Below are 16,466 nucleotides of genomic sequence, written 5' to 3' on the forward strand. Positions count from 1 at the left end.
TTGGCTGTAGAATTTTCATGATGGCCCAAACTAGGGTATATCAGTTAAAGGGGTGATAATCATCATCACCTTTTAGTGCATCTGTACAATAGATGTGTGGCTTCACAATAAATGCTGAACAATACATTTCTGGTATTGACAAACTTTTTCAGCATAGCTATTTGAGATTCTTGCTCTACCAATACTTGAACAGGGGATATACATTTAGGATGCCGGCGGCCACAATACCAGCCGCTGGCTTCGCGACTCCTCAATCCCAGCTAGGTAAATGACAGGCATCTAAAATCTAGATGCCTGTCATTACCCCTACGTCGGGAGACCAGCACCCGGCATCCCGATCCAAGGGATGCCGGGTGCCGCGAGCGGACTGCTGCGGCGGGGGAAGGGTTAGGTTTAGGGCTCCTGGGGGGGACTTAGGGTTAGGCACCCCCCTGGGAGGGTTAGGGTTAGGCTAGGGGAAGGGGGGGTTTGGAGTTAGGCACCCCCAGGGGGAGGTTAGGATTAGACACCCCCCCGAGGGGACTTAGGTTTAGGCAGCGGGGAAGGGGGGGGTTCGGTTTAGGCACTTAGAGGGGGATTAGGGTTAGGCACTTGGGGGGGAAGGTTAGGGTTAGGCACCACTAAGGGAGGGTTAGGGTTAGGGGGGTAGGTTAGGTTAGTTAGTACTTACCTGGGGACGATCAGGATTTCCAGCGCTGTCCAGCTGCCGCTGCCGGGATCTCTTCCTCTGTCGGCCTGACGCTGCCAGGATTCGAACTGCTGGCCATGCGGCTGGTGGTATTACATACCGATTCCAAAAAGGGGATCCCACTGATGACACCTTGGGGAGGCCCTGAATGAAAAGGACCAAAACTAGATGGCAGAAGTTTATTCAATTTATCTTGCACCAAGTTTATCTGCGTTTTCCTCTGTTATATTATTTAAATTAACACAAATTGCAAGATACTTACACCTACAGAATGTTTACTACCAACGAAACCTGACAAGTCTTTAGAATTTATATTAGCAAATATTTGGGTTGTCAGATTCTAGTAGCAGAATAGTCTCTACTAAAAAAGGAATTACTGTAGATTAAAGGACAGAGAATGAGTCTATGCAAAGAACATAAACTATTCAGGGATCCAGAGCCAGAGAAGGAAATAATCTGGATAACATAGGGTTAAAGCCAAAGGTGATAGTCATCCCAAAGTCAAGAGTCATAGCCAGATAGTAATTATCAAAAGTCAGAGGGTCAAAAAATAGTAAGGCAGCTATGTAACAACAGGATCCAGAGTGCTGGTTCAAGGAGACAAGATTAATAAACTGGCAATGTATTATTTACATTAAATAAACCTAAGTGCTGGAAATGCAATGTGAGTATTGTGATTTATTGTATTGACAATGAACTAATAGACATAAGAATTTCTCTGGGAAACAAAAAAAAACATTCCAAATATACATTATAAAATAAGATGTATTACAAACTTAATAATTAATTGAGTGAGCACACATATACTGTATGTTCCAAAAGAACACTAATATTTAAAATAAAGGTAACATTTTTGCCACCTCAGGCAAAAGCATATCTCATACACCTTATATATTATGTATAGTCTTATTGTATGAAGTCAATATGTTTTAGTCTTGACTAGGCCTATAAAATGTTCTTGTTTGCTTTACCTTTATTCCAATTCTACATTTTGAGACAACAATAGCAAAAACAAACAAAACTAAATTGACCTTAAGTTATAAAGGATAAAGTTATGAAACTACCAGTAACATACATGCTTGGTTAGCTTTCAAGAATATGCCCAAGGGTGAACATATTAGATTATTTATAAAAAAAATTGAAGCTTGAATTGTCCAGACAGACAAATTTCAAACCCTTTGATCTGTTAATATCTATATTATTTAAATATTCAGCATATGCACAAATTGGATTTCAGAAGTCAAGAAGAAATCAGCAAACTGAGATCAAGACCTTGGCAAATCAATCCCTCAAGGAAAATAGTTAGCAACTCCATAATTAATTCTCAAGCAATTTAGAAATAATGCAAATAGTAAAGAGTATCACTAATGCTGTAAATTTAATTTATACTTACATCAATGTTGACATTTTATATTTTAGGTGAAATGAGGTTCTAAAAGCATTTGCAATCTCATTATTATGCAAAAGTTAATATTCTTTAATATTTTAGTTTTGTGTGTGTGAGGTGTACTGGATAACTTCATATAAAAAAGAAGCAAGCATATAAAAATGATTTGGATTTATACATGGTTTTACCTAGATGACTTTTCACTAATTAATTTACCTGCAACTTATTATGTGTGACCCTGCTTACTTAATTTAACACAGACAGTATATATATATATATATATATATATATATATATATATATATATATACCTATCATGTCTTGATAAAAGCATTTGTTTGCTGAAAAGTCGTCAGAGACACCGGCTCCGTCTGGTTAATTTTTTCTAAAGTTGTGCAAGTCCCGCTGATTGCCCCCCGATTATCTCTCTCTCTCTCTCTCTCTCTCTCTCTCTCTATATATATATATATATATATATATATATATTTAGCTTTTCTGAAGCAGAAGCAGATGCCATATTATATAAGGATAAATTTGTGGATGCAGGTTATCAGACCCCATGCGACGACTTATACAAGGAATGGCTCAGCTTAAAGAAAAGAGAATTGGATTATTTTTTTCATGGCATGACATTATCTGATTACCATAAAGCTAAACAGATCCCTAGAGGTTTTAGGATAAAAAATATGCCGACGATAGGCAGATACAGTCTCCCATTCTGCCGGAAATGGGTAGGAATCCTCACCAAATGTTCGATGGACTTGATCCTCCTTGTTATAGAAGAATCAACCAAGGAACTTGGAGATACAAAAGAAAAAATTATTAAATTTGAGAGTGATCAGAAACCGAAGCTAATACAGGATATTGGCAATAATTGGTTAGACAAGCTTCAAGTTCAGGTGGAACAATACAAAAATGAATTAATAAAATATAAGAGGGATAAACTTCAAAAAGTCCAATTGGACTATCAACAACAGAGGGTATACTCTTGGTTAAATAACACCAACAGGGGTAATTATCCAATGCGGAAACCATATAGAAATCGTTGGGTTTCTACATACCAGGGCAGTTCATCTACATCAGATAGTGAAGCTGATAGTTTGCCCTCCTCCTCTGGTCTTAGCCACCAACACCCTTTAGGGGTGGCCACTCGTGCTGCTGTCAACAATCCAGATGGAGACCGACACGCCGGGGCGGACAAAATACCAGGCAAAAAATTAACGCGGAAACCACCCCGCAAAAGATAAACTCAGTTATTAATATCTCCTCTGCTACATTTACACCATTGGAATTGAAGGTGCTCTCCAAAGGGCTTTAATTTATACCTACCAGCAAATTTGATGGATTTCAGTGGAAGGTGGACACCTTCAGATTAAATCGCAAACTACGATTGCAAGACTACTTTGGAAAACAACAGAAAATGCAGGACTCTTGTTCCAATACTCTTCCTGAATCCCTAAATAAATTTAAACCAAGATCGAGATTTGATCCAGTATCTAGTAATTCATCAATTAAAACTTTTTCTAGACTTGTGGATTTTCAGGTTGAACAATTACCTGCTAGTCCACAATATGCGAATAATCTTTCTAAGGATGAATTTCAAGCTTTGTTGTAATTAGAAAAAAGATCTGATGTGGTAATTTGTGGTGCCGATAAGGGTGGTGCCACTGTAATACTGGATTTGGAGTCGTATGATAGAGAATGTCTCCGACAATTAAGTGATGAGAATACCTATGAAATTTTGTCATGTGACCCTACTATAATTTACAAAAGGGAGTTAGACAATATTTTAGCCACTGCATTAAATGAAGGTATGATCACAGAGGAGATGATATCGGTTTTGAAAGTTGACTATCCGATTGTACCTTTAATTTACACCTTACCAAACCCTGGCCGACCTATTATCTCAGCCAGGGGATCCCTTTATCAACCCATCTCTGTTATGTTGGATAGCTATCTTAATAGATGTATACAGAATATACCCTCTTATTTGAGAGATACCACCTCCTTACTTATCAAGTTAAATAATTTAAACGAGATACCCCCTAATACTTTACTATGCAGTGCGGATGTTGTAGGTTTATATACCTGCATTCCGCACACAGACGGTCTTAAGGCAGTGGAATTATTGATTAGTGATAACCCTCTTTACACTGGGCCCCCTGTAAGCTTATTTCTGAAATTGTTAGAGATGGTGTTAACAAGAAATTATTTTATATATGATAACCAATTTTTCTTGCAGAAGCTCGGATGTGCGATGGGGTCCAATGTGGCCCCATCGTACGCTAATACATATGTGTACATGGTGGAGCAGAAGCTCTTTGGAGGTATTTCTGACATCTCTAACAAATTGATTCTGTACTGCAGATTTATCGATGATTTGATTATCTTATGGTCAGGTCCAGAAGAGGAACTTCGAGGCCTCTTGGATGACCATAATTGGTCGAATCACGAGATACAATTTACCTACACTATTGATCGTAATAATATAAATTTTTTGGATGTAAATATCTCATTAAATCAAGGTATATTGAATACTGATCTTTTTGTGAAGGAGACCGATAGAAATTCGATTTTACGTCACGATAGTTTCCATCCCCTGCCATTATGTCGAGGATTACCTTACTCCCAATTGTTGAGAGTTAGACGTATTACTAGTGATCCTATTCAAGTGGAAAAACAAATGGAGGCCATGGTTAATAAATTTGTGGCTCGTGGCTATGACAGGGGGGCACTATCTAAATTAAAACATGAAGTTATGAGAATGCCCAGAGATGCCACCTTCAAGTCTGGTCATGCCCAAGGAACAGACTTGAAGGTTGTACCATGGGTTAACCGGTTTAATACTAGCAGTACTGCGACCACTAAGATTGTGAAAGAACTTTGGCCTGTTTTGAATACTGATGATGAATTACCGTCTTTAAGGAACACTAGGGTTATGCCTTGTTTTACTAGGCCCAGAAACCTAAAGGACCGGTTGGTCAAATTAGATGTGGCTAAAATTAAAGAAAGGGGAAATAAAAAACCAGTACATTTTTTATCCCAAAAAAATGGGTACCATCGATGTTTGGGGTGTATTACCTGTCGATCAGTGATTTTGGGGGATACTTTCCATCATCCCTATACAGGTAAAAAGTTTTGGATTACTTCACCTGTTACGTGTAGTACTATGTTTGTGATATATCTGTTGTCTTGCCCATGTGGCCTTTGCTACGTGGGCAAGACGGAACGTCAGATCAAAGAACGTATGGCCTTGCATCGCTCGGCCATACGGATTGGTTTGAATACAGGCTCTAGTGAGCAACCCATAGCTAAACATTGGATTGCCTCTAGGCATGGAGTGGCTGACTTGAGATTCAGAATAATTGAACATATTCCTCAAAGTATTCGAGGGGGAAATAGATTACTGCAGGCTGAGTGCCGAAGGATTTATAAATTAGATACACTGGCACCCAAGGGGTTAAATGAATCCCTTGGCTTACAATGCTTTTTGTAGAATGTTCATAAACAGTATACTTTTTGATGCACATCTTGTATTATGTATTGTAATGTATTACATATTGAAATATTCCTTAGGCATATTAGGAATATATTAAATATGGAGAAACAGATAAGCGATTTAATGATTGAAACGATTCATGCATTCACTATCTTAATGGATATCGTAATATGTTTTGTATAGTTGCTATGGCAACGATTCTTACTCAGGTGACTAGGTATTGCTGTGGTCTCATCCCTATGACGTCAGACAGGCTGCGTCTCTCTGTGATAGACGCATGCTGTGTGGGGCTGATGTGACGTCCCACAGGCTGCGACAGATCCTGATGAGTGCGCGGCATGTGAGATGGTGTTGGGCGGACGCCGGCGAACGGAAGCACCTGAGTGAGGTAATGATGATTACATGTGTATATATTTGTTTGTACGCACTTGTGGTGTTTGTATCCCAGACGAAGGGCGTTGGCCCGAAACGTTGGATTATGGAATAAAATTTCTGTGAATTTTATCATCAGTCGCCGAGTGCTGCCATTTCTTCCTGCGCTATATATATATATATATATATATATATTAATATATAGATTAGTTAAAATATTACAAACAATGAAAAGCATTTCTGTAGATTGAATTGAACAGTAGTTCTCCATAAAAATAATGTTATTGCTTATCTGCATATATAGAATTCTATGGAAATAATTTGATTAGTTTGCTGCATCTGGATTTTGCCTAATAAACTTTAGTTCGTCTGGCCTGCCATACTATAAAAAAGGAGTGAAAGAGCAATACAAAAATACATGGAACCAATCTTATACCAGGAAACTAAATATCACAATAAAATAATTGCCAACAATTGCATGTCAAATATTGTCTCTAATCTAGAAGTGATGATTAGAATAACATTGCATATTTCGCTTGTCAAAAATGTTATGATATTTTTATGAGTTTGGTGACGTACATAATTGTTAAAGTAAGAACTATAAACCTCTGCACGTCTGAGGTTTTCTCCCCTCTGTGCTGAGCCTATTTGTCACTTTTTGGGCTGATCACATTTGAACATCAATATCACTATTTTTTTATGCAGTATCCACAAAAATTATCTTATTATTAATCAGAAATCATTGAAGTTTAAATAGCAATTGTGGGCCTATTTCTCCTGACACTGCAACTAAAATGTACCCCTTTATCCAAAAAAAAGAGTTTTTTTTATTGAAAATTGCATAACAGTCAACAAAAAGCAAATTTTTGCATGTTTTTTTTTTCCTTTTTTTTAACACCATCAAGTAATATGTTGTAATGCTTAGTTTAACATCAATCCACATATACAAATCAGCAAAAATCTGAATTCTACACATAAAGTTTTCATAATAAACTCTCCACTTGAAAATGATGATGTATTTTTTTACAAGGTTGAACGTTATACATAAAATGTATAGGAATTATATGCTAGCAACACAAGGTATACCATTGTCAAAAGAAGACAATCTTTTGCATCAAATGAGGGTCAGATGAGTTTACTTTAGGCAGATTGGGGTAAGATCTGGTCAATAGAACGTTCCAGCTCTTTTAGTGAAGTTTTTCTCAATTTGTACTCCTACAGTGCTGAGGACAAGTGTGACTTATCCTTATCACTATTGAGGTATAAGATGAGCATGCGTGCCATGTGTACTTAGCACTGAAGATGATAATATAAGCATCACATTTGTTTTAACTATTTTTATACATTTGCAATAACTATTTTTATAACGTGGTGATCCAAAAGAGTGTTTAAGTACAATATATTGTATCCCATGGGAACCTGCTGTATCAGTAAATAGATTTAATCGGTAAGATATATATCAGGCCAATACAAGCTTAGTGTAGCTTGATCTCTTTCGATTATTGCACATTTGCATCTATCTTAGTATACAGTATTAGTCCTATTAAATGTGTATTATTAATAAAACAATTTTCTGCATACAAACATAGTGTTTAACTATTGAAAATATTGCAAACAAAAAGGAAATAGCACATCTTACTTTGTCCTGCAGTAGAAGGCTGCACAAATCAAGCCCACAGCTACAATGGCAAAGATGATGCAGGAGATTGATAAGATCTGCTGTTGGTACACCTCCTCACTCTCTGCAAGGAAAAACACATTCAATTTCAAAAAGGTGTATTATTTTACAATAAGCACATCAAAGTGGGTTTACATCCTGGAATTCCATGAACATGTTACACTCAAGAAGAAATGCGGTAATAGTCACTCATTTCCATATCTATGACTTGCAAAGCTGCAGTTTTGACTTTTTAAAAGCAGGCTTTGTTTGCCTTTTAGAATACATATGTGCTTGCATCCTACTTACTTTAATAATTTTGATATTGCATTGAAATGCTACAAGAATGAACAATGACTATGAGTCATTCCACAAACCACTAGAATAAAAGCACATTTACAGCATATTCAAATATAATGCATAAATAAAATACACATAATGGAGATAATAAAGATAACACCAGTCACTGTGACATCTAACATCACATGTGATATAGTTTAGTACATGCAGTGAGTATATGACCCTCAATACATGATTATTTCAGCTAACATAATATTATGTCAGTGCATCAACCTTTTTTTCTGCAAAGTAACTATGTTGATATATATATATATATATATACACACACTATATAAAAGAAAAAATGTGTCCTTCTGTACTTCTGTCCTTCTGTCTTTCTATACAAATCTAGTTTACAAGCCAAGATTGTGAAATTTTACAAACGAGTGTAGTAAAATATGGCCGAGGCAACTAAAAAAATTTGAACTCAAAATCAATTACTGTTAATTTTTAACTAATTAAAAAACACAGTTTTTGCTGGACGCTTATTGTGGGGCCTTGCACTCAGTACTGCTGTCTGCTGCCTCCAGTGATGATATTTAAGAACTTTCTTATCTCTACTATTTATACTATTTCTGTCCTTCTGTCTTTCTATACAAATCCACAGCTTAAAAGCTAAGATCGTGAAATTTTACATACGAGCGTATTAAAACACACACGAGGCAACTAAAAAATGTAAATTTAAATTAATTACTGTTAATTTTTTATTAATTAAAAAACACAATTTTGGCTGTACGCTCATTGTGGGGCCTCACGGCATATGGGTAGGGCCTCGGAGCGAGCGTTTTGTGTTGTCATGTTTTGTCATGATCTTAATATTTATTATTGAAGAGAGCTTTAGCAGGCTTTCCCAGCATTCTCAGCTGTCTGAATATACTAAATTATGCAACAACATTGACTTCTTTCTTCGAACTGTGCCAAAATGATGACTTTGCAAGGACCCTGCTGTATTGTGAGCTGCCAAAATATTACACATGGAATGCTTCTGGAAAAGTTTTTACGCGCAGAAAACAGGGAGTCGCTGTAGATGATCATCCTGGTATTAAAGCAACAGAAGCTCTTGGCTGTGTTTACACTGTACATCTGACACATTTTGAATGCTTCTATCTCCGAAGTTTGCTTTACACGGCTACAGATCCTACTTCCTTCGATGACCTTAGGACTGTTGATGGGGAAGTTTTGTCACACTTTTTGTGAGGCCTGCCTAAGGACAGGTTTCTTGGAGGAAAATGTGTAAACAAACATTCTTAAAATCCTGGGCAACACCGAGTACTCCAGCTAGTGTATATATATATATATATATATATATATATATATATATATATATATATATATATATATATGAAACGACTTGTAGAAATTGATTAATGTTTCAATGCATCAGCATTTTCATCACATTTCATTCAACAAAGTGACAGTGCAAAAAACATACCTTATATACACAAGCATAATCACCCAGTGATGTTCAGCATGCTCGCTCAGGCATGACTGCACGCTCGAACTCCTGCACCTCCCTAGTGACGTCATCACGTTGCTACATATGTGACACAACACCATACCCATAGTAACAATAATTACAATATAAACAAACTGACAGACATGAACATAAGTAACTACAAAACACATAAAGAAATACTGTTCCCAATCTATAGTATGTTGCACTCAGCAACCATCATGCCAAGTAAACTGACACTACATAGATACAAAATCACATAGCCATATCAGTACACTCAATCCCAGTTTAACCTACTTAACATGTGCAAGGGGATCTTTGTTGCAGCCTACAGCTGTATATCTTGATTCATTGATGCAACCATACATACGGAGCCATCCACTTTATCTCTTGGATACGTCAACTCTACTTAGGAAATTGATTGAACTCCCTGTATATAATGAAGAGATTTGGCTATGTAGTCTGGATGTGGGGAGCCTGTACACCATTATCCTTCATGGGGAGGTGCTTGCAGCCAGTAGACAGTACCTGATGAACTACCCATTATACCAAGGACCAAAAATAGATGTGGTTATTGAATTGTTGAATTTGATCCTGACAGACAACTTTTTCTTCTATGATAACAAGTATTATTTGCAAAGGATTGGGTGTGTGATGGGGTCCAGTGTGGCCCCATCGTATGCGAATCTGTATATGTTCGCTGTAGAGAATGAATTATTTTTTAAGCATCCAATCATTGCGAATAGGATTGCTTTTTATGTACGCTACATTGACAACTTGTTGTTATTCTGGTTGGGACCCAAGCAGGATCTTTTTGATCATATTGAGTCCCATAACATTAGTGATAGCCCAGTGAAGTTTACGTATAACATCAGTAACGAGTATGTCAACTTCCTAGATGTAAATATCTCAATTAAACTAGGCAGAATATCAACTCAATTGTATCAAAAGACAACTGACAAAAACAATCTACTTAGATACGATAGTTGCCACCCTAGGCCGCTAGTGAAGGGGCTACTGCATTCCCAACTGATGAGAATAAAACATATTACATCTGACCCCCAATTGGTGGAAGTAGATATGGATGATATGATACGAAAATTCATTGCCAGGGGTTATGACCCCATAGAGTTGGAAGAAACCAAACAAAGGGTACTTAACCTTGATAGAACAACGATTTTGGCACAAGGTCAGCCTGCACATAAGTCTGAATGTGTCCCATGGGTCAATCAATTTAATTGTAATAGTCATTATGTCAACAAAGCATCTAAAAAGCTATGGCCTATAATACAAACTGACCCTGATTTGAAATTAAAAGGCAGGCGTATCATGTCGTGCTATAGACGTGGACGTAGTCTTAGGGATATCCTTGTTAAAACAGATATATCGAGCCCTGTTCCCATGGCAGATAATAGGTCTGGAGGTAAACTAGGATGTGTTAGATGTACGTGTACTACCTGTAGATACATGATTCCCGGCGATAGCTTCTATCATCCTCATTTGGGTTATAGGTACACTATCAGACATAGACTAACATGCAATTCGCAATATGTTATATATCAAATTATATGTCCTTGCGGTCTTTCCTATATTGGAAAGACCAAGAGAGCATTTAAAGAATGCATGCCTGCGCATAGACGTGCCATTAGAACGGCAATTAATGGTGGTAGAAGTGATCAGCCTGTTGCCAGGCACTTTGCCAGTGCTAGGCACTCATTATCAGTACTAAAATATCGCATGATTGACCATGTTCCCCCCCCTGTTCAGGGGAAGGAATAGAGGTAAATTGTTAATGCAGCAAGGTGGATACACCGCCTGAGAACTATGGCATCTAGAAGGCATAATAAGCAACTTGGCTTGGGCTCATTTTTGTAGGATTGGTGCAACAGATATATGTGAGAGTATAATATTGATGTCCTATGACCTCTACCCATATATGTAGCTCTGCACATGTTAAGTAGGTTAAACTGGGATTGAGTGTGCCGATATGGCTATGTGATTTTGTATCTATGTAGTGTCATATTACCTGGCATGATGGTTGCTGAGTGCAACATACTATAGATTGGGAACAGTATTTCATTATGTGTTTTGTAGTTACTTATGTCCATGTCTGTCAGTTTGTTTATATTGTTATTATTGTTACTATGGGCATGGTGTTGTGTCACATATGTAGGAACGTGATGACGTCACTAGGGAGGCGCCGGAGTTCAGTCGTGCAGACATGCCTGAGCGAGCATGCTGAACATCACTGGGTGATTATGACTGTGTATATAAGGTATGTTTTTTGCACTGTCACTTTGTTCTGATGAAAATGCTGATGCATTGAAACGTTAATCAATTTCTACAAGCCATTTCTTGCATTTTCATTGCGTGGAGTGCCACACTTACGACCTGTATATTTCAGCATTCCAGTGCCAGTTTCTCTGTGTTTATATTTTTGTATCATGACACCCTAATCTAAATGTTGATCCTTGCAGTGCCCATTTCTTTCAACATTATATATATATATATATATATATATATATATATATATATATATAGTGACAGGGTCAGCATAATTCCACATGAATATCCAGATATCCCTGGTTTCAGCAGAGCAAAGGTATGGAATGTGAAATGTCCAGTTCAGGTGTTGCCTCAATCAGAGTCTGGAAAGGCAGCTCATTACAGACACATGTGTGAGCTGGTTTAAGAACTGCAGAGACACTGGGGAAACTGATCCTGATGGTGAGATAGTCACCCGGGTTATAGGCCCGGGGTGACTAGTGTTAGGGGTCCTGGACCTGTGTGCTCACTGAAGAAAATATTGCTGTTTGGAAGACTTTGTGTAACATCTTTCCTGTTAAACTGCCATATCCTGTATACCTGCCTGTGGTGAGCAATAAAGCTACTGATGGATTTTACCCAGTCTACGTGATTCTTGTCACAATATATGTATATATATATATATATATATATATATATATACACACATTCACACACACACTTAGCGAGCAAAATAGATAATAAATGAATGTCTATTATATCTGTTTCATCATTCTGCCTTCGGTTCTGTAGTTGTAATCAAAGTAAGGTGATATTGAAAAACAGTATGCACAAACCTAATTTAGGTAGTGCTCATTCACAAATGTTGGTAAGCAGTAAATTGGTTCCTGAGAAGCCAAATGTAAACAAAATGCATGAAACTGGATCATGAGCAATCTCAGATGAATGTGGTGCCTTATCTTTTTTGTTAGGAACACAATGAAACAAAACAAACTTTCTCATGTTACTTTTATGAGTGTTTTGAGTTGGGTAAAATTGGCCAATGAAAGTCATGTTAAAGTGAAGCTGACCGTAAGTATGAGAGCATTTTAAACCCTGAGGTTGAGTTAAGAGTGGCCACTTTAAGATTTGTTTATGGCAATTTCATTCTCTATAATAGTTCTGAGGGAACCAATAGTGTGAGAGAGGTAGGTTTCTTAGGTTTTGTTAGGGACTGCTGAATTGTAATACTTCCTCTTGCATTCTTGAAAGTCCTTCTCAGCAATCCCTTTTTAGTCATCATGTTTTTTGTTTGGTGGCAAAGAGAATGGCTATTTTGTGGGATTTATTATTATATTAGTTAGATGACAGCTTCAGTTTTCTGTGTTGTTATTAACTTTGATAAGTCTTCATTTGTTAAGTTGTTTGTTAAGTTTATTTATTAAAGGGGGTGTACCAACAGTTGATATACCTTGGGGCTTTATAACCCCTGACTCAGGTCAGCTATGTACAATTAATTACTGCAAATATCTTTGTTTACTACCCTTCCAGATGGATGGAACTTCCTCCTTCAATGCTGTCTTGAATAGTATAATTTTTTTTAAATTGTAGTATTTCAACCAAATGTTACCCAATAGCCTTACAAAAAATGACTTCTTCAGATGTATTAAAATGTTTACTGGGTTCTTGTGTAAACACAAGAGAGCTTGGGTTGTGCGTGTCAAATTACAGAAACATACATAAACTAACTGAAGTTTAAGGGTTCCAGATAACTGTTGTTTTAGGTAAATGAAAAATAGTTATTGGGGAGGGACTAATACATATAAACTCCTTCAACTTGAGTTTTTCACACCCTTTCCCCTGGTGAGCACTCACAGGAAGTTTATGTCCCCACAAGTATTTTCACATATTCTGTTTGGTGGCACCTAACTCTTTACTCTTTCTTTGCTCTTAAAGAAAAACAAGCTGCTACACTTTTTTATGTACTTGCAGATCTGTCCTTTTATATTGAGTCTCCTCCCGACACCTACTAGTCTCTATGGAGTATATTTACTAAAATGTGGGTTTTTAGAACTGGAGTTGTTGCCCATAACAACCAATCACATTCTACTGTAGCTAGAATCTTCTAGAAGGTTCTAGATAAATTACAAGTATAATCTGATTGGTTGCTAAGGGTAATAACTCCACTTCTATAAACCAGCACTTTAGTAAAGATACCCTAAGAGTTACAGTAGATTCTTTGAAATAATTGCTGTCCTTTTTTAAGACAGATGTGTATAGGACCAAGTTTCTTTACTTGGTTCTTCTCATCATCACATATTTTAAACCCTCTATTCTGTGGTGGCAGACTAAAAAACATATGGCAAACTGACATCCCTGATCTAGATAAGTTTGTGGATTAATTTAAACATTATAATACCACCAAGAAGCACCAACAATCCACAGCTCTTCAAGAACTGCATTGTCATACAATACACAGGGCATACATTTCCCAGGAACAGAGGAAGCATATGTGGGCATATTCAATTGGGCGCGAGGTTTAGCGAGGTAAAAAACCTTGCGCCCTTCATGGCCAATTTTGGAATACCGTGGGTATGCGCGTTCCCGATACCTGCAGTATCCAATTTTTAAAAAATGGTCACAGGGTTTTCGGCTCTGAAAACCTTGTGCCACGTAAAAAAAAATAATAATAATTTGTCACTTATGCCTGGGGGTCTCCGATGGTTCGGGTGGCCTCCTCTCTATCTTCTCACTGGAGAGGGGGCTGCAGGGAGTCCCAGGGGCTGCTGGGAGACTGCAGTGGCTTGTGGGAGGGGGGAGGGGCAAGGGCTGCTGGGAGATGTAGTTCTCCTAGCGACCATTCTGGGGGGCCACACAGACACTGAGGGGGCACACAAATCGGGAGTTACACACGCACTCACTCATACACACTTATAAACAGTAACAAATACTCACACACACTGACATACTAACCCTGCTGCAGAAGACACGGCTTACGACGCTGGATGAAGAAAACACCACTTTGGAAGGTAAGTAATTAAGGACTAATTAAGCTAATTGATAACTTCCAATTGCTTAATTAGTCCTCAGGGGGGGTACCACCGGGGTGCAAGAGCAAGTCCCGGTGATTTTTCCTTAAATTACCGATTTTAGGAAAAATCACACTTGCTCTGGAGGTGCATGAAAACAAAGCTCCTGGGCCTTAAAAAAAGAAAAAATCTGCAGCTATTTGAATAGCAAAAACCCCGCACCTGCTGGAAAAACCTTGTAGGTGTGGGTTTTTTGCTATTCTCACACCCAATTGAATATGCCCCATGTTGTCAGATAAAACTGGAATTTGCCCCAAGTATAGAGCCACATTCATAACTTTTTGGGAATGTGAGAAAATGTTTAAGTTCTGGGACAAAATCACTGCTTTTATTAATTCGGTCATTTCTTTCCAATTAACAAAAGATTATTTATTTTTATTGTGTTCTATGTTTAAGAATTGGGATTTAGCTTCTCAGAAGCTACTCTTCTCCCATTTCTCACTATGGTGCAGGTAGCTAAAAAAGCTATTATCATCAACTGGACATCACAATCCCCCTCCCCCATTTCTACAGTGTTAAATGCTCCTGGCTGCAGATTCTCTATTTTATATTACTTTTTGCAGTACTGTACAACTCTGAATCAGGCCCATTAGGAGGTACGAGTGAAGTTGCAGAAAAATATGGCACAAATAGAACTTCAAAGTGGAACAGTCTATTTAGCAGAGGTGCAGCATACCAATGATTTCTGTTTCCAAAGTTGAGAGATTCATTGCTACTTTGTGTGCGATAAAATCACTAAAATCAAAAGTTTGGGGTCACTTAGAAATTTCCTTATTTTTGAAAGAAAAGCACTGTTTTTTCAATGAAGATAACATTAAATTAATTTGAAATATGCTCTATACATTGTTAATGTGATAAATGACTATACTTGCTCCAAACATCTGTTTTTTAAAGGAATAGCTACATAGATGTATAGAGGCCCATTTCCAGCAGCCATCACTCCAGTGTTCTAATGGTACATTGTGGGGCATATCCAATTACCCGCGGGACTTCTCCAGCGAGTAATTGAGGCTCAAAAGTCCCGCGGCGTGGGGTTAAGCTATTCAATAAAATAGCTTTTTCCCCGCGCCGTTAAATCAGCTCTCGCGTACGGGAACACACTGTTTCCAGGAGAAATGCGGAAACAGTGTGTTAAAGCCTCTCAAGCGAGGCGGGAAAAGGCATATACACGCGGAATTTACCTCGCACCAACATGAGGTGTGAGGTACTGTCCGACAGCAGGGATTCGCGCATGGGGAATCCCTGCTAAATTGAATCCCAACCAGCGTGATAATTAGCCACGGGACTTACCCCGCGGCTAATTGGATATGCCCCTGTGTTTGCTAAGCGCATTAGAAGACTAATGGATGATTAGAAAACCCTTGAAAACCCTTGTGCAATTATGTTAGCACAGCTGAAAATGGGTTTGCGCATTAGAGAAGCTATAAAACTGGCCTTCCTTTGAGCTAGTTGAGTATCTGGAGCATCACATTTGTGGGTTCGATTATACTCTCCAAATGACCAGAAAATTAGAACTTTCATGTGAAACTCGACAGTCTATTCTTGTTCTTAGAAATTAAGGCTATTCCATGCAAGAAGTTGCCAAGAAACTGAAAATTTCCTACAATGGTGTGTTCTACTCCCTTCAAAGAACAGCACAAGCAGCCTCTAACAGAGTAGAAAGAGTTGGGAGGCCCCGGTGCACAACTGTGCAAGAGGACAAGTTCATCAGAGTCTCTAGTTTGAGAAATAGATGCCT

The 16,466-nt window shown here is 37.9% G+C and overlaps 1 protein-coding gene across 3 annotated transcripts in view; it reads right to left on the reverse strand.

Moving 5' to 3' along the window:
- The window catches only part of NRG3 (neuregulin 3), a 944,800-nt gene that overhangs the window by 85,729 nt on the left and 842,605 nt on the right, over positions 1 to 16,466 (reverse strand). For all 3 annotated transcript variants that reach the window (XM_088463066.1, XM_088463067.1, XM_088463065.1), the window contains one exon: positions 7,586 to 7,688. In XM_088463066.1, the coding sequence (XP_088319192.1) occupies positions 7,586 to 7,688 (103 nt within the window). The remainder of the gene's footprint in view (positions 1 to 7,585; positions 7,689 to 16,466) is intronic.

This window comes from Taudactylus pleione, unplaced genomic scaffold (genome assembly GCF_031769625.1).
Source record: "Taudactylus pleione unplaced genomic scaffold, aTauple2 ptg001314l, whole genome shotgun sequence".
Taxonomy (NCBI): domain Eukaryota; kingdom Metazoa; phylum Chordata; class Amphibia; order Anura; family Myobatrachidae; genus Taudactylus; species Taudactylus pleione.